Raw genomic sequence first — 18,733 nt, forward strand, 5'->3', positions numbered from 1 at the left:
GCCCGACTTTTAGCCGCAAATATAGCCGCATTTTTCCGTAGGCTCCGCCCATACGGGTTGGTTTACCACCTTTTTTAAATATCTACTTCGTGGCATGCACTCCTGGTGCCTAACTCGTTGACTTGCTTTGTTATGTCAGACGGCTACCTTTGCTTATTCGCAAAATGATGCGTCAGATTACCGATTCCTTCGCTCATACGCGTGAGGTTCGGTGGGTCACCTTGACCTTATAATCATTACACCAGTGCTAACTGTTCAGCTGGTCGTGGTTTTCTTGTCTCTTCAACGAAGGCGACAACAAAAAAAACTTCTTAGGCCTTCATGCTAGTATGGCCACTTTTGTAAATATTATCGCGATTTTTTTTCTCTCTTTAACACATGTGCCTCTAGTACATGTGCTCCGTACTGACCGTAGTCAAAACGTAAACAAATCAAATGTGAACGTAATCTATACGTCCGCAGTTTTCAAGGAAACTTGAACCTCGATCGGGCTCATACCAACTCCGATCTGCTACCGTATTGACCAACAACAGTGCCCTGGCGGAATCAATTTCGTTCCGTTAGCGAGCCACTTTGTCTCATACTTGAATGTAAAACAAGGAAAAGGAAAATGTACGTAGACTCACCATACTAATACTGCTCCGCCAAACATCCTCAATTTCGAATTCCTCTCCCGTACTCCTGGCGTATCCTTGCCACTTCCGGCCAGCACCGCTGTCACCACTGCGTTGAAATTCCGAGCGGCGGCGGGAGGAAATAACGAAAGGGGATGTTTCTTTCTGTTCTGTACGGAAAATCGTAACTTTCTTTGTCAATAAACCGATTTATTTCTTCACTTCTATGTGAGTACACTCTTGCATGATTCTTCAGATCAATTTAGCATCTGAACTTTTAACCTTTTCGTTCAATTTTTTCCTTAATATGTCTGACTTGTTTTCTTGGTGAAATGAGAACACAGGTAAGTTTCGACCGTTCGAACCGACTAACGACTAACTTGTCTACGGGCCGACGCTCGAGACTAACGGATATTTCCCGCGCACACTCTGAGATTGACTAACTTCTAACTCTTCCCAACTATGGGTTTTTAAGCTCCTAACATTTACTTTCGGGTAAAGCCCGAAGATTTTAGTACAAGCCGAGCTTGTGATTCTAAGTAGAAAGTTCATCCGACTTTCTCCCGAAGTTCTACCGAAGCCGAGACTACTGTCACTATGCCAGAGGCGGTGACCAGTGTCCGTGAAAAAATAGCTTTGGTTTTACAACATTGCTGCGCTGACTAATGCCCGGAACTGTCTATAAGAAAGTTTATACATGAAGGTTGCGGCTACGCTGATATGAGAGTTTCCTTCACAATTTCCTACTTTTTCCTATAATACTAGCAAATTCAAAGGAAAATTTACTAAGGGCGCTGCACTTTCACACCGTGGTAGCAGAATGCATAGTATTCGCCTCGATATATAGCAAAAAAATTATTTGTTAGGTGGTTTCCCAAGTAGCAATCCGCAACTAGTTGTGATACGACTAAGTCCAAACTATGTTGCAACAAGAGCACGAATATGTTTTTTTATGTTATACTGGTTAAATTAAGGTGGCAGGCACGAGAAAATTTAATTAAGTCAAAAGAAAAACGTAAGGAGTTGTATGACAAAAACTCGAACGAATGGCAACCAATGTGGGGAGACTTAGTGCTAGTAAAAGCTAATCCCACAGGGGCAGGACAAAAGTTACAATCACTTTGGAGAGGACCGTATGAAGTAGTCGCTTTTCCTAGTGAGCAAACAACAACTATAAAAAATAGGAATAGACTAGAAAAGGTTCACAATAATCGATTGAAAAAGTATACGGATTGAGAAGCTGAATCTTACCACAGAATATTGAGATAATTAAGAAATTATCCAAGAAACATTAGAAAAGTAATAAAAGGATTCAAAATGTATACAAAGTGTCATCAACGCCAACTGAAAACGACGTGGTATATGGTCTGAGATAATTATATTTGAGAAAAAAAATCAAGAAATAACAATGAAACCCTCAATCCCACACTTCGTCGCGAAGACGAGAGCGTAGGTCAGCTAATTCTATACCCGGGACCCGTAGGTCCCGAGTCCAGGATTTCCCTCGTCGCAGGAAGCGACGAGAGGCTTCAAGAACGGAGATTGAACCGGGTGCAGAAACCGCACCGGGCGGAGCGGGTGGCAGAATGTGATATATTCAATTAAAACACGCGATCTCTTTGTATGTCACTTTATTCCGCCAATCTCGATCTTCTTCGTATGTCACTTTACCTGGCTAAAATCGATCTTCTTCGTATGTCACTAATTCGCGACCGACTTCGACCTACTACTAACTACTGTCAACAGGATGGCACCCGTGACTTTTGGCTTACTAATTAAAACTCGACTGCCTCCTAATTCCTTGTAAGAAGGCTTTTTATAAATCCTCTATTACTTATTCTTCGGGTGAAGCCCGAAAGTTTTAGTACATTGCGGATGCAGAAGTTCATCCGACTTTCTTCCGAAGTCTTCTCTTGCGAGCTTTCGTTCGGTTGTTTTCACTAACTGTTCGGCCTAAACCCGAGACCATCGTTACCGTGGTTGTCCGTGAAATTTCTTTGCTTCGGTGGTCCCTGAAATTTCTTTGCTTACGCAGGGCACCTCAGTGTCGCGCAAACAAAAACATCTCAGCAACCCCGAGCGCATTCCAAGAGCGTGTAAACAAAAACTGCTGCGCCAATGCAAACTAGCAATGCAGCAAATTCGTTAAGGGCGCTGCATGCCCCCTTACTTACTGAGCTTGATGATACCTTAAGGGTTAGCATCAAGTCGATTGTGATGGTATCGGACTTAGGTACGAGGATATGGGTACAAAAAAAAATTTGTATAGTTTTCATTACCTTTTTTTTTTTCATTCTCTTCTGCGGCTTTATACAATGAAATTTTCATAACTTAATGATAATCTTTTTATGTCCCTAATTTTACGTTGGTCCTAGCGTGCGCATTCCTTCTGCCGTTGCCTGCTGCTTCATCTCGTCGTCATCTTTTGCCCCGGGTCTGTTTCCCATCCTTCGTGGTTACTGATCTGCCTGGGTGTGCTCTCGTGGTTTCAGACCGTGGATGTCAGGTTCCGCCTCCTTCTTTACTGTACTCTCTGGATCTCGGAATACGGAGTATTATCGCCTATCGTAGGACGTCTCTGGCGAGTACTGATATTTCGCCTTTTATGGTTAAGCTTTGTGATTTCAATTCCTTTTCTATTGTTGCGGTCCAGCTGTGACTGAATTGTACGGTTTTCCGTTGCAGAAATTGTATTAGTTCGATTGCTGGTTTCGGAGACACGACTCCTGTTACTCTAACTTTCCATATGTTAATCCATGTCAATTCGGATTATCGATGCCCTTCTAGTACCTCCATGGCTGCTTTACTTGTAACTTCCATTCCCTTGTTTTCGGAAGTTCGAATGTACATTTCTCTGGATTTCGTCAATTGAAGATACTCTCTCGTTGCCCTTTGACATGTTCAGCACATATTTATATGTCGCAGGTTAGGAGCATCCTTACTCTCTGATCAGCGTAAAATGTGGCAAACTTCATTGTGTGTACTGTCGCCCGGTCGCTGAATTATCAATAGGGTTCGAATTACCCGGACCAAGGTAGCTTAAGTCTCCCTTATACGCATAACGTGTAAATTTGAGTCCTCTGTCTTCCTTCATTTGATCGATTGTTCTCGATGTACGTTTCGTCTTCGTCTCCGCTCCAAGATATCTGCTAGTGGTAAAGGTGGTCCCCTCCATCCTTGGCCTGCTGCCACGATTGCACACCTTTCGTATCGCCTTTACATAGGTAGCATTGGGTTTACTACCGACATCCTGTCTTCAGCCCGTTCTCAAACATTACTGTGATCACACGCTATTGGAACTTTTCCAGAAAAACTCCTATAACTTTGCCTATGATTTAGCTTTCCGATGGCCTGAATATCTGTGTTCGATGCATTTTTATCCTATTTATAGTGTTCTAGTATTTACTGGTATATTGCTTCTATTTATATTTAATTTCATCATTTGAATGCGTTCTTTATATTTACACCCTTTTGATCATTATCCTTAGTTCCTTCCTCAGAATCTATCAATTGATACATTTTTTTCATTTTCTTCGGCCTGTGATGATTTCTAAAATATCTCGGTAGTCATCAAAACTTCCCATTGTATCGCATCATTGTATTTTATTCAATATTTATTGTAGATTTCCTTTTGGCAATATTGATATATTTTATTCGTTTTTTTTCGTAATGACAATTGTAATAATATATTTTATTCACCTTTTCTTTCTTTTCTCTTTTTTGTAATGACAATTGTAATAATATATTTTATTCACCTTTTCTTTCTTTTCTCTTTTTTGTAATGACAATTGTAATAATATATGTTATTCACCTTTTCTTTCTTTTCTCTTTTTGTAAAAATGGGGTGAAAGAGAACAATGTTAGAGTTGCGGCATGCGAAGGTCGTTGCTGGCTATTATTAATAAAATTAGTCCCTTTCTGTCTTTTGTGTCCATGCTACAACTCGCTTTCATGCCGCTGTAAACTATTTTCGTCTTACCCTTACGCCTGTCTATTGCTTTACTCCTCCCCAAAATTGTTTGGTTTGGTTCCTGCATCCAGGCCGCAACTCCTCCCATCGGCTTATTGAGGTTGACAACGGGGTGCTTTATTAATCTAAAAAAAATACTTAGATTTTTATCTTTTAGTAAAAATGGGACAAATCAATTGTGAATTGTCATTTGAGTCCATCATTTCTCGTTTTTTTTTCTCAAGTCGCATTCATTCTGGTCATGATCCCCTTGTCCGGTCATACTATCGTATAATCATACGTACAATCGTAGTGAAGTGCAAAATTTCCATTTCTTTTCGTAATTTCGCAATTCCTCGTTTTTTTTTTTCGTTTTGTTCGTCGTATCGTTGGTTTGTGTTGTTTTTTTCATTTTCCCCAAGTGTTATATTTATTTATATATTATTATTATTTTTTTTTGTGCTTTAGCTGCCATTCTTTAAATAACGGATATGTTGCGGGTACTATTTTTAAATTTCGTTGCTATGACTTTGGGCTTCTTATTTTCCTGTCCATTTTCTGTCGTCAATGTCTCTAGGTATATGGGCTCTTCATATGTACTTATATTTACTTTCTCAACGGCGATCGTCGGTGGTGTCATTGGTGTGTCTCTTATATTTTCGTTTGTTTCCGCGGCCTCCATCGGTTGCTTCTGTATTTGAGCGTCTTCGTTGTTTGCTATTGATCCCGATATCATGGCTTTGGTTAATAATTTTCTTCTCCCTCTCTCTATGTTACTGACATTTGATATATCGCCCAATTCGATTCCTGTGCCCATTTGATTTTTTCGCAGTCCACTTCCCGTCACTACGCTTTTTCTACTGCAACATGATATCTTTCCTTTACGACAGAATGCACATACCGACATCATTGTTGTACATATTATGATCATAGTTCCCGTGCTTAACCATGGATGTTCCAAAGGTGCGTAAATTATGTTTTGTAGCTCTACTCCCTCTCCTTTTAGCTTTTTCACGTCTACTCCTAAGTTAAAGAGTCTCTTATTATCAATGAATGTGTATATCTTGTTTTTCTTATTTAATATACCTCTTTGTGTTTTAACAATCTCATGTTTTCTATCGGACCTTCTGTTACTTTGGTCAGGTACAATGTCTCGTTTGCTTTTTCGTTATACTGATGTTCGATAGTCACCTCGTATGTTGACAGCGTCATTCCTGGCTGTAATTCTATGGTTCCTATTCCGTGAATATCTGTCCTCGCATCTCTACTGCCGTCCTTCCTTGTTATATTTATTCTTGTATGATGTGGAGCCACATAAATCCACTTGTTTTTCCGTTCCCCTTCAAGCCAAATTGTGTGGTTTACTTTAAAGACGCGTGCCTCGCAGGTTACGGCTGATCCCTTATACATCAAATTCGCGAGACACTCGCTGATTGCTTCCAGATTTCTGTCCACGCTTTTGAAATCGCATATTCTGGAATACTTATACTCGGCACATCTGCTGTACGTAATGGGGTCTACTACATATCCCCATCTTCTATTTTGTTCGACTACTATAATGTTCCTTTTTATGTAGACCAAGGTTACCAGGTTGTCCTGTAAACGTGGCATGACTAGTCCTTGAAAGGTTGCGAACTTATTTTTCTTTACTAGTGGTAACGTGAGCTTCAGGTGTAGTACGCCTTTCTCGTCTATTTCATACGAGTTCTTGGTAGCGGCAAATATCTCTAAACTTATATACCCATCTTTGGTACGAGGGAAATCCATGGTATCCGTTCCTTGTACCTGTTGTTCCATTTGAAATAGAAGTTTCTTGGGCTCTGCGAGTTCCATTATTATGTCCAATGCCCGAGCTTCACCTGCTAAAATTTTTATTATTACTGCTTGTCGCCGCTGTATTCTTCTTATGATACTCTGTATTTCTAGTCCCTTGTTTAACAATCTTGTTTCTGTTATTAGCATTTCCTTAGTAAAAGTGGTGCCATTTATATCTTTGATAATTGCTTCTTGCATCTTTTCGTTTTCCCTGTATGATTCTGCCAGTTTCTGGTCTATCTGAAGCAGTGATTGATTTACTAGGTCATAAATCGAGTCGATGACCGTCGTCTGCTGGTATGTCGCTCCTTTTAATCTCTCTTCGTTCCCGCGAACCCTATTCATATCTTCGTCTAGTCTGCTTCTATCTTCAGAGTCCATTAATCCTATGACACTCCACAGACTTCTGCGCTTTCGTCTTCCCGCATGTGCCTATTACTCCCCCTAGTTCCTGCATAATTTCATAGTCCCGTTGTAACAATTCCTTCAGAGAGTTGCATGGGCTCATGTTCAGTACTTCTGTTATAGTCGAGCATGAGTCCGAAAAGGTTCCTATGTCCCTTGTGATTCTAATCCTATCAGTTACTAATTCTTCTAAACTTACACTCACCCCCAAGTTATATGAGCCGCTTACTATCCATGTTATTCCAAGGTCTTTTAATATTAGATTGCCCGAATTCCCATGGGTCTCCCCTCGTGTAACGGCTGCGATTGCCAGGACACTGGAATGTAAGAGAAAAAAAAACACATTCCAGATACTTTTGGTTGGCTTCGTAATATCTGTTAATAAGCGGAGGGGGTGGCAGAATGTGATATATTCAATTAAAACACGCGATCTCTTCGTATGTCACTTTATTCCGCCAATCTCGATCTTCTTCGTATGTCACTTTACCTGGCTAAAATCGATCTTCTTCGTATGTCACTAATTCGCGACCGACTTCGACCTACTACTAACTACTGTCAACAGAATGGCACCCGTGACTTTTGGCTTACTAATTAAAACTCGACTGCCTCCTAATTCCTTGTAAGAAGGCTTTTTATAAATCCTCTATTACTTATTCTTCGGGTGAAGCCCGAAAGTTTTAGTACATTGCGGATGCAGAAGTTCATCCGACTTTCTTCCGAAGTCTTCTCTTGCGAGCTTTCGTTCGGTTGTTTTCACTAACTGTTCGGCCTAAACCCGAGACCATCGTTACCGTGGTTGTCCGTGAAATTTCTTTGCTTCGGTGGTCCCTGAAATTTCTTTGCTTACGCAGGGCACCTCAGTGTCGCGCAAACAAAAACATCTCAGCAACCCCGAGCGCATTCCAAGAGCGTGTAAACAAAAACTGCTGCGTCAATGCAAACTAGCAATGCAGCAAATTCGCTAAGGGCGCTGCACGGGCAAAGAATACAACTTGCCCGGTACAAGAATATCAATTAGAAAGTCCAGCTCGTCCGGAGTGGCGGGCCCAGGTGTCCGGGAATATGTCCAACGACGTCGAACCCAAGCCAGAACCTCCAGTAGCAACTCCTTACCGGACACAGAGCGATACTCGCCGAGAGCGATCCTCCCGGCCAGTACCCACCAATAGCTGATGGTGTACATGAGCGATGGTGTCACCCATCGATTCAACAGGAGCGCCTGAAAAAAAATAATGGAGACTCACCATACTAATACAACTTCGCCCAACATCCTCAATTCCGAAATCCTCGCTCGTAGTCCTGGCGTGTCCTTGCTGCTATAGATCCCACCGCTGTCACCACTTGCAATCTCAGAAGGAATTTTTTTTTCGAGATCCTTATAACTATTTCTAAGAATGACCTATGGGTCCGGGCGGCGGCGCAAGGAGATTTGGAACGGGGTTTCCTTCGGCGAAATAATAATTTCCTTTTTCTTCTTCAAACTTTTTGGTTTTATTACTGTACACTTAGCAGCGCGGTTCTAGTTTCAAACTTTTTCCAATACAGAAGTAAACGCGAATACACCGTTCTAGATCAAGCTCTTCTTCCCTTTTACACTAGTAGCAAACCTGATCGCACATTCAAATCCACTTCTTTTTCTTATCATATTATTTTATTTTTGACTACACGGCTCTATGATAAGATTTAGACGTCTCTGTTATTTCACTAACTATTCTTCAGTATTACCTTCTCGTTATAGTATACTGCACTACTTGATTACCTTTTTCGTCATAGTATATTGCACTACTGCAGGAAAATATTTCATTAGAACGATTCTTAAACTCCGCCTTCACGGCATCCGCGGCTTGCGTTTAACTTTCGCGAACTCTCTGAAACTGACTGACTGACTCTTCCCAACTATGGGTTTTTAAGCTCCTAACATTTTCTTTCGGGTGAAGCCCGAAGATTTTAGTACAAGCCGAGCTTGTGATTTTAAGTAGAAAGTTCATCCGACTTTCTCCCGAAGTTCTACCGAAAGCCGAAACCACTGTCACTATGCCAGAGGCAGTGACCAGTGTCCGTGAAAATAACTTTGTTTTTACAACATTGCTGCGCTGATTAATGCTGCACGCTTCTGTAACAAAGTTTATAAATGAAGGTTGCGGCTACGCTGATATGAGAGTTTCCTTCACATTTTCTTATTTTTTCTACAATACTAGCAAATTCGAAGGAAAATTAACTAAGGGCGCTGCAAATGTTTCATCATAACATAACTAGTTACGAAATAATTATTTAGGTTTTTAATCACCACATCTTTTTGTCATATTGAAATAATCATAAATTATAAGCTATGGTTACTTAATCCAAACATATCTTAAAAACGGGAGCGGGTCATATCGCCGAAAGCCATTTCGCCGAAAGTCGTTTCGCCGAATATGTCATTTCGCCGAAAGGGTCATTTCACCGAAAGGGTCATCTCGCCGAAAGGGTCATTTTGCCGAAAGGGTAATTTTGCCGTAAGGGTCATATCTCCTGCATGTTATGTCTCCTGTATAACTGATGTGGCGCAGCCACATAACCGAAGCCAAGATGGCTCGGCGGCACAAAGCCGCCGAGCCGACGCCAGCTGAGTCGGAAGCGGCGGCCTCTTGCATACAAACCTGTAACCGCCTCGTTTGCCCGGTCTACTCAAAGCTAGGTTTCTTTGCTTTAGTTAGGTCCGAACGAGCGGTAGCGAGGTCGGACAGCACATGAACTAAAATGATGTGGCGTACACTCTCCATTTGATACCGATTTTTGTTGGTACCGGATATTTTGAAACAAACACTTCGACTTTGGTTGTCCTCATGTATTGAGTCATTGATCCATTTAATACTCAAGGGGGATGTTGGTCCTTCTAGACCTAATTCATTAGCAATCTTATCCAGAATGAGACTGTTCGAAGATCCATGATCCAGAAAAGCGAATGTATCTAACTGTTTGCCTTGTGCGTGAATAGTTATAGGAAGGATTTGGTAATAGACCTTGTTTCTCCTGACGGTATGTATATTCGTGCATGTGGTTTCTTTATCTTGGTTATTTGAAGTATCTGGTGAGGTGGATGCTGCACTTGTTTCCTCAACGTCCTTCTTTTCAATGGTTTTCTTGGGATCTTTGGGGTTATTAAACGATTCATTCTTAGTTTTTATTTTGGTGTCATTTTTCTGGGAGGTTGCGCTCTCGTTGCTATTTCTTGTACGTAAATAGAGAAATGTATGATGGCGTGCCATGCATCCTTGTGTTCTACAGTTTGGCTGAGTCTCACAATTTTTGGATAAGTGTCTTAGTCGTAGACAATTAAAACATATGCGTTTCTCAAGAGCTAATGCGCGTCTCTTATCTGTATTCAAGTTTCTGAATTCCTGACATGATGTTAGCCAATGATGTTGATTACAACAGAGGCATTTTACTGGGGGTTTGCATTTACCTTCAGTATGTAGATTTATCCTTGATTTTTCGTTTTTTGGATATACCTTTTGTGATAGACAATCCCTTTGTGCGACAAGGAGTGTCGCTCTCTTTTGTTGTGGTTTATGGAATTCGTGGACATCCTTCAGCGTTAGTTTTTGTCTTGGCTGTTCGTTCGCAGGAGTCATGGCTTCAACTTCCTTGTCCGCCCATTGCTCTCTTAGGTTGAGCGGCAGACGACATATGATTTCTGCTATTTGTAATGGATTAGCAAGATAATCTTCACACTGTATTATCGACATATTTGAAACTAAGTTGCCGAGTGTTACTACAAAGTCTACCATTGCACAGTGGGGAAAAAACGATCAAAAACGCGACTTTGCTTAATAATTTCATAAAAACATAAGCAAATATTTTCAAAATGAGTATTTCTGATGCAAATTTTTCTGTAGAATCGATTTATGATAGTTAGAAGATCCGCAAAATTCACTATCATGCCCGTTTTGCTCCAATTCCTCTTTTTTCTGACTTTACTTTGAAAACTAACTGTGAAACTCAGGAAAAAATTCAATTCAACCAATCTGAAGGTATTCCTGACATGCTCATAAGTTAGATAAATGGATTGTTTTTAATAAGATTGACCGCAAACAACTGTATTCTGTTTTACCCCCAGTCATCTTTTTCCATGAATTTACAGAAAAAAATGTTTTACTGATCGGTGTTTGGACCAATTTTGGTTCAACAAGACAGTTCTATGTTTCGCATATAACCTCAAATAATAATTCACAGATGATGTTCATGATCGCATGCTACGTGCTAACTCGTTTTACCCCAATTTTCCCACTAATATAATTTTATGTTGAATTCAGATTTAAAATCCCGAAGCCGATCCAATATGACCTACCAATATTGGTTCATATTACGTGCAAAACATCTGTTATCCAATTCAACACAAAGGAAAGACAGTACTAGCCTGTTTAACCCGTTTTACCCCAATTTATTTCATAAGTCGTATTTCTGGTTAAACTTTCTTTCGCATACCGAAAGCAGGTTGATTGCGGTTGATGAAAATCAATTGATATTACGAAAAAAGCCCTAAAAATAGGATTACAAATTAATTAAATGACAGCACGAATCTTGCTATACCGTTTTACCCCAATTTATTTCATAAGTCGTATTTCTGGTTAAACTTTCTTTCGCATACCGAAAGCAGGATGATTGCGGTTGATGTAAATCGATTGATATTACGAAGAAAGACCTGAAAATAGGATTACAAATGAATTCAATGGCCGCACGAATCTTGCTATACCGTTTTACCCCAATTTATTTCATAAGTCGTATTTCTGGTTAAACTTTCTTTCGCATACCGAAAGCAGGCTGATTGCGGTTGATGAAAATCAATTGATATTACGAAAAAAGCCCTAAAAATAGGATTACAAATTAATTAAATGACAGCACGAATCTTGCTATACCGTTTTACCCCAATTTATTTCATAAGTCGTATTTCTGGTTAAACTTTCTTTCGCATACCGAAAGCAGGATGATTGCGGTTGATGTAAATCGATTGATATTACGAAGAAAGACCTGAAAATAGGATTACAAATGAATTCAATGGCCGCACGAATCTTGCTATACCGTTTTACCCCAATTTATTTCATAAGTCGTATTTCTGGTTAAACTTTCTTTCGCATACCGAAAGCAGGATGATTGCGGTTGATGTAAATCGATTGATATTACGAAGAAAGACCTGAAAATAGGATTACAAATGAATTCAATGGCCGCACGAATCTTGCTATACCGTTTTACCCCAATTTATTTCATAAGTCGTATTTCTGATTAAACTTTTTTCGCATACCGAAAGCAGGCTGATTGCGGTTGATGAAAATCGATTGATATTACGAACAAAGACCTTTCGAAAGAAGCTTTCGGTATGCGAAAGAAAGTTTAACCAGAAATACGACTTATGAAATAAATTGGGGTAAAACGGTATAGCAAGATTCGTGCGGTCATTGAATTCATTTGTAATCCTATTTTCAGGTCTTTCTTCGTAATACCAATTGATTTTCATCAACCGCAATCAGCCTGCTTTCGGTATGCGAAAGAAAGTTTAACCAGAAATACGACTTATGAAATAAATTGGGGTAAAACGGTATAGCAAGATTCGTGCGGTCATTGAATTCATTTGTAATCCTATTTTCAGGTCTTTCTTCGTAATATCAATTGATTTTCATCAACCGCAATCAGCCTGCTTTCGGTATGCGAAAGAAAGTTTAACCAGAAATACGACTTATGAAATAAATTGGGGTAAAACGGTATAGCAAGATTCGTGCGGTCATTGAATTCATTTGTAATCCTATTTTCAGGTCTTTCTTCGTAATATCAATTGATTTTCATCAACCGCAATCAGCCTGCTTTCGGTATGCGAAAGAAAGTTTAACCAGAAATACGACTTATGAAATAAATTGGGGTAAAACGGTATAGCAAGACTCGTGCGGTCATTGAATTCATTTGTAATCCTATTTTCAGGTCTTTCTTCGTAATATCAATTGATTTTCATCAACCGCAATCAGCCTGCTTTCGGTATGCGAAAGAAAGTTTAACAAGAAATACGACTTATGAAATAAATTGGGGTAAAACGGTATAGCAAGATTCGTGCGGTCATTGAATTCATTTGTAATCCTATTTTCAGGTCTTTCTTCGTAATATCAATTGATTTTCATCAACCGCAATCAGCCTGCTTTCGGTATGCGAAAGAAAGTTTAACCAGAAATACGACTTATGAAATAAATTGGGGTAAAACGGTATAGCAAGATTCGTGCGGTCATTGAATTCATTTGTAATCCTATTTTCAGGTCTTTCTTCGTAATATCAATCGATTTTCATCAACCGCAATCAGCCTGCTTTCGGTATGCGAAAGAAAGTTTAACCAGAAATACGACTTATAAAATAAATTGGGGTAAAGCGGTATAGCAAGATTCGTGCGGTCATTGAATTCATTTGTAATCCTATTTTCAGGTCTTTCTTCGTAATATCAATCGATTTTCATCAACCGCAATCAGCCTGCTTTCGGTATGCGAAAGAAAGTTTAACCAGAAATACGACTTATGAAATAAATTGGGGTAAAACGGTATAGCAAGATTCGTGCGGTCATTGAATTCATTTGTAATCCTATTTTCAGGTCTTTCTTCGTAATATCAATCGATTTACATCAACCGCAATCATACTGCTTTCGGTATGCGAAAGAAAGTTTAACCAGAAATACGACTTATGAAATAAATTGGGGTAAAACGGGTTAAACGGACTAGTACTGTCATTCCCATTGTGTTTTATTGGATCACAGATGTTTTGCACGTATTATGAACCAATATTGATAGATCGCATTGGATCTGCTTTTGGATTGTAGATCATAATTCAACTGAATATTATAACTAGAAAAGAAATGGGGTAAAACGGTGCAACGAGTTTTCTGCTGTCAATAAAACTATATGCAATCGATTTGTTAGACTTTTTTACATCGGAAACTCTCTATTCGCTCTTCTGCAAGTTCTTCGGTTTCATGTTATATAGTTAAGCTTGAATACAATGCAGTATCAAAAGGGAACTTGGAGTAAAATGAACATGATAGCGTTTCGTGCGGTCCTTCTAAATACATGGAATCGATTTTACTGACCATTTTACACCAAAAAAGTGCTTTGTGGTCAGCTGTATCATGCCTCCAAAAAAATCGTCGCGTTTTTGGTCCATTTTTCCCCACTGTGCATTGTTTGAGGGTTTTCCATACGTGGGTTCCGTAATTTTGTCAGATCCTTCCACAGTTCGTTGAATATCGCTAGTGGCTGTCCAATGTTTCTTTTTTTTATATAACACAAAGACCAGCCCTATATTATAAATAAAAAATTTGAATTTTGAAAAATAAATATAACTAGGCTAGTCTTTGACTTGATCCGAATTATCTCTTAATCAATGTATTTCTGAATTGCAAATGACATAACATCAGAATTACATGAATGAAACTGTCTCATTGGGTAATTTGGAATTGAACGATGCCACTGCCGGTGTGATAGTGCCTGATACACCCTTCTCATCCAATAGACCCAGATCTTTGCAGAATCCAAGGAATAGAGCTGCAGCAATCACTGTCTGCATTGCTTTTGAAAATTCTGTTCCAAACTTCTCTGCAGGCAGTGACACTGCTCTTGGTATTACAGCACCAGAATGAGAGAGCAGCTTCAAAGTAAGCACCGGCATAACGGAGGCAACTCTGGATAGCGTCACTACGTTGCTACCTCCTGACCCGACATTATTTGCAATCTCGTAGATTTGTTTTAGACTTGTAATCCAATTTTTTCCGGAATCACTGGTGCGTAAGATCATTTTGTCAATGTTGTTACCTCTACTGATGAAAAGAATGATTAATGAATTATATCCTTTTGAATCACCTCTTTTGATTTCCCAACTGCACGGCCTCTTGAGTAGAGTTTATTCATAATACCTAGAACATTCAGACCCTGGTATTCAAAGTTTTGAAGTGTGTTCCGCAGCTCTTCAGTAAATTCAGCTTCATCAATCTTGCTCGCCATCAAGTTAGCTTCTTCTCTAATTTCAGCTAGCGAAGAGAATTGAGTCATTTCAACCATCATTAGAATTTGTGTTGTAAAGAATCTATTCCAAGAATAAGTTGTCTTAAAATAATAACTGTTGCTTTCTAATTCTCAAGCTTGATTTAACTTAAATTTATTCTATTAAAACGCTGGAAGTTCTATTCTTTAAATGCTAATATTCTCTAAAGATCTAATGATAGGGTTAAGGTTAATGTTAAGTGGTTAAAAACAAATACAAAACTATTCGCTGTTATAATCTTTATGCTAACTAAACTGCACAGGGGACTAAAATCAGGTTCCAAAAACAATTAAACAATTACTCTCGCAATAACTCTAATCTGAATAGTAAATGATTGTTAATTAAATAAAAGGGCTGACTCTGTGTCGAACAAGAACTTGGGATTGTTTCGATAACTTGTGTCCCGTTTCCCGGGTCCATTAACAATGCATTAATGTGTACTTTAACCGATTTGCCGATACTCGCCATAAGTCTATTCCATATAACTGAATTGTCCTTCTTGTTTACTTTGTTCATAAAGTCGTTTAAAATTTGACCAATACTTATAATTACCGTTGAATTGTGGAAGCTGCGTTGATGTTTGTCTTCTTAGTAGGTTTGTAATTTCATCTGGTAGTTTTATTGTGGAAGCCGTAGAAGTGCTAACAATTTCGGGATCGTTTTTAATTTGATGAATTTTGTTTGCCATTTCAAGCATGGTTTTTTGGAAAGCCTCGTCACGTATCTTTTGGCTTTCCAGCTGCGCCTCAAATTGACGCCGTAGCAGTTCAACCGTATCAACTTGGCTGCGTTCTTTGGACTTACTTCTCGTGGTTGTCCGTTTATATTCTTCCAGCTCCTTCTTCAGAAGCTGGATTTCCTTTATTTCTTCCGTACACTTTGGACAGTGCCAAGATTCCTTTACCGTTGATCTTTTTTCAAGTTTGGCGCATGCCATGTGGAACCAATTCCAACATTTCGTGCATTCGACCATCCATTCGTCCGCACTGTCTTTGTCCTGGCACAGGCGGCAGTTCCCGTTGGGATTGTTCACGTACGATGTGGAGGCCATATTTACGATGCTTCCTTCTGGTACGAATTGCGTGATATATCACCTGGTTGTGATATTGTACTGACAGACGTCAAACACTCACTCACTTGTGTATAATCCGTTATTAGCTATGGATACACTCTTTTTCGTTACAACACGTTTATTTGTCCGCTATGAGCTACGGACATGCTTGAACTTTTATTTCGTTCCTTTTAACGTCGCGAAACTTTGAGGATAAATCCTCTCTGGAGCCACCATATATCGCCCGCCGGTTGGGCGATCTTACGACGTTCGAGCAAGGTTCTAGTTAGAAATGTCCTGCGGTACAAGCCACGTATAAGTCTAGATTGATTCTATAGTTTGTAGCGCCTGCGTAACAAACGCTACACGCTATAGACTTTGGAATGGAGTCCTTCGTCCAGTTAGTACCGTCCTGCGTAACAAACCGATACTAAGTCTGGTCGTGTGGTTAATATGATTCCCAGCCTGCGTTACAAACAAGGAAGTAGATCGACCAAGGGATGCAAAGTGGAAAAGCAACGAAGAGCTCCGGTGTTTCGGAAACGAATGTTTGCTGAATGAGGTTTGGATTTTGACTGTGTGTTTATTGATAATTGTTGGGTTATTATATCTAAATTTCTTAATGCCAATTATTTACAAATATATATATATATATATATATATATATATATATATATATATATATATATATATATATATATATATATATATATATATATATATATATATATATATATATATATATACATACATATATATATATATATATATATATATATATATATATATATATATATATATATATATATATATATATATATATATATATATATATATATATATATATATATATATATATATATAAGTACATTGAATATTTGAATGATTCTTTATGTTCCTACATCGCGGTGCGACAATAGCATCGAGAATGTTGACTTTGCATAATTTGTTTGTTTTATGCTGTGACCGACCAGACTCAACGCCGAGTTCAAGCTTAAGGCTAAATCAAGACTGACTTTATTCCGAAAAATCAAACTAACAATACCCTAGCTAACGTGCGTTCTGCACACGTTGTCACAATTAGCAACGTGCCGAAATGTATAGCGTGTTCTGCGTCAGCACATAATGTGCTCTGCTGCCTGGTTACTGCTGAGGTGTCGTCGGGTGCAAGTCCGGGTAGCAAGGTCGTTAACTGGCCCCCCTTTAGACATGAGGCTCCGTACGAATCAGCTTCATCAATGTCCGATTCTTGAACTTCGATTGTGTGTTGGTTGACAGGCTCGATTCTTCTTTTTGATGGCTTATCAAAAAAAAAAAATATGCCAAGACCAATAATTATAGGTATAGCAAATGTGCTTCCAAAGATGGACCAATGTGGCCATTGAATGCTATTGCTCTCCAGTCTGATGAACTCCAGATCCTTCCTAGTTTGCATCTGCAAGCTGTGGAGGTGTTCTAAGCTCAGATTTAGAACTTCTTGCTGTTTTGTAATGGGTACTCCATCCAGGGGTAGTTTAATCGGTGCTCCTGTGAGATATTGCACTCTGTTGGAAAAACTATAACTGGTTACATTTATGGAGCAGCTGGTGTAGGTTATCAAATATGACCCGGTGAGATTCCTTTCGAATTCTCCGCAGGTTGTCTTGATAGTTAGGTTATCCATCTGGTTTATTAATATGTGTTGGCTGTCGATGGAGGTTATTTCGCTGATTCTTGGATTTGTGGTGTAATTGCACCTGGCTGGTTTTCCTCTTAGAAGCATTGGGATACAGTCTAGGTTTACTGGCATTATTTCATGTTTGTTGAAAATGGTAGGATCCAATGATTTTATGGCGAAGCATTCGTTCTTAGAGATGAGATAATTTCGTTGGGGCAAATGAATTTGGCTATGATTTGTAATGATAGGGTGAATGTGGACTTTATGGAAGATTCCGTTGTCTAATTTGGGTACTTTTACCAATAATACGACCTCCTGATGATTCGTGGCGATTGATGCGGTGACGTAGGAGATGATTTCGGCAGTTGTGTGTGTGATCAAGTGTTCCCTAGCCAGATCTTCTGACAGGATTTTTAGTTCTCTTTCGGTTAATATTTGAATGTTCAAAACTCGTAGCTTAGCTAAAACTATTGTTTCTATAATTTGTTGTAGTTTTGATTGCAAGTATTCAAGATTCATTAGAATATTTATGGTATGAGATTCAGAGGATTTTGCATTAAACAGCTTAAGTGCGTCTCTAATTTTAAAGATAGTCTCTTTTATCTGAAGTGTTAATTCTCTATTGATTTTTATCTGAAGGTTATTATTGGTGACAAGATTGTTTATGGAAGAATTTATTAATTTTAGATCGTCAGCGTCTGGGCTGCCAGCGATGAATTTCCTAATCTATCCCATCGTTTCTGCCTATTTGTTATGGATATTTTCCTAAGAGTTTGAACTATCTCCTCAAATTGTTGTATAATGAGTGGTGTAAATTGATTAGCAGTTAGTTCCTTGTATGCATATTTCAAATCATTTATATGCGTTTTGATAGCCGTTTCATTAAAGTGGTGAATATATTAGTAATTACTAGTCTGTATTCGTCCATGTCGTGGTCAAGTATTATGATTGGTTGGTTGTCCAGTTTTGTTAGGTGTATCGTCTGTCCCCATGACGGTTGAATTATTAGTAATCTGTAAATGAAGGTCAGTTTGAGTCTGAGAAAGATAGAATCTATCCGTCTGGTTGTTGGTTATATTTTGCGAATTTTTATATCGTCTTTGTGAACACGTCTGCCGTCAGCTGTCTTCACTGTACTGTTGTTTACTTGTTGTATTTTAATTTTTTTTTGTAGCGAGGAGTCGTTTTAACTCTAC

At 38.9% G+C, this 18,733-nt stretch overlaps 2 protein-coding genes across 3 annotated transcripts in view; one reads left to right on the forward strand and one right to left on the reverse strand.

The window, feature by feature from the left end:
- The window catches only part of LOC131440413 (protein dispatched), a 69,444-nt gene extending 55,740 nt beyond the window's left edge, over window positions 1-13,704 (forward strand). For both annotated transcript variants that reach the window (XR_009231388.1, XR_009231387.1), the window contains exons 11-17: window positions 12,247-12,350; window positions 12,410-12,513; window positions 12,573-12,676; window positions 12,736-12,839; window positions 12,899-13,165; window positions 13,225-13,328; window positions 13,388-13,704. The gene's annotated coding sequence lies outside the window, so the exon portion shown is untranslated. The remainder of the gene's footprint in view (window positions 1-12,246; window positions 12,351-12,409; window positions 12,514-12,572; window positions 12,677-12,735; window positions 12,840-12,898; window positions 13,166-13,224; window positions 13,329-13,387) is intronic.
- A 1,597-nt stretch (window positions 13,705-15,301) lies between these two features.
- On the reverse strand, window positions 15,302-15,880 carry LOC131426162 (uncharacterized). The gene has a single exon (XM_058588646.1). It carries the CDS (start codon window positions 15,878-15,880, stop codon window positions 15,302-15,304), a length of 579 nt encoding a protein of 192 aa, XP_058444629.1.
- Between the last annotated feature and the right edge of the window lie 2,853 nt (window positions 15,881-18,733).

This window comes from Malaya genurostris, chromosome 1 (genome assembly GCF_030247185.1).
Source record: "Malaya genurostris strain Urasoe2022 chromosome 1, Malgen_1.1, whole genome shotgun sequence".
Taxonomy (NCBI): domain Eukaryota; kingdom Metazoa; phylum Arthropoda; class Insecta; order Diptera; family Culicidae; genus Malaya; species Malaya genurostris.

Excerpts from the sequence above, each read along its gene's own strand:
- LOC131426162 (XM_058588646.1), bottom strand. The coding sequence starts at position 15,880 with ATGGCCTCCACATCGTACGTGAACAATCCCAACGGGAACTGCCGCCTG.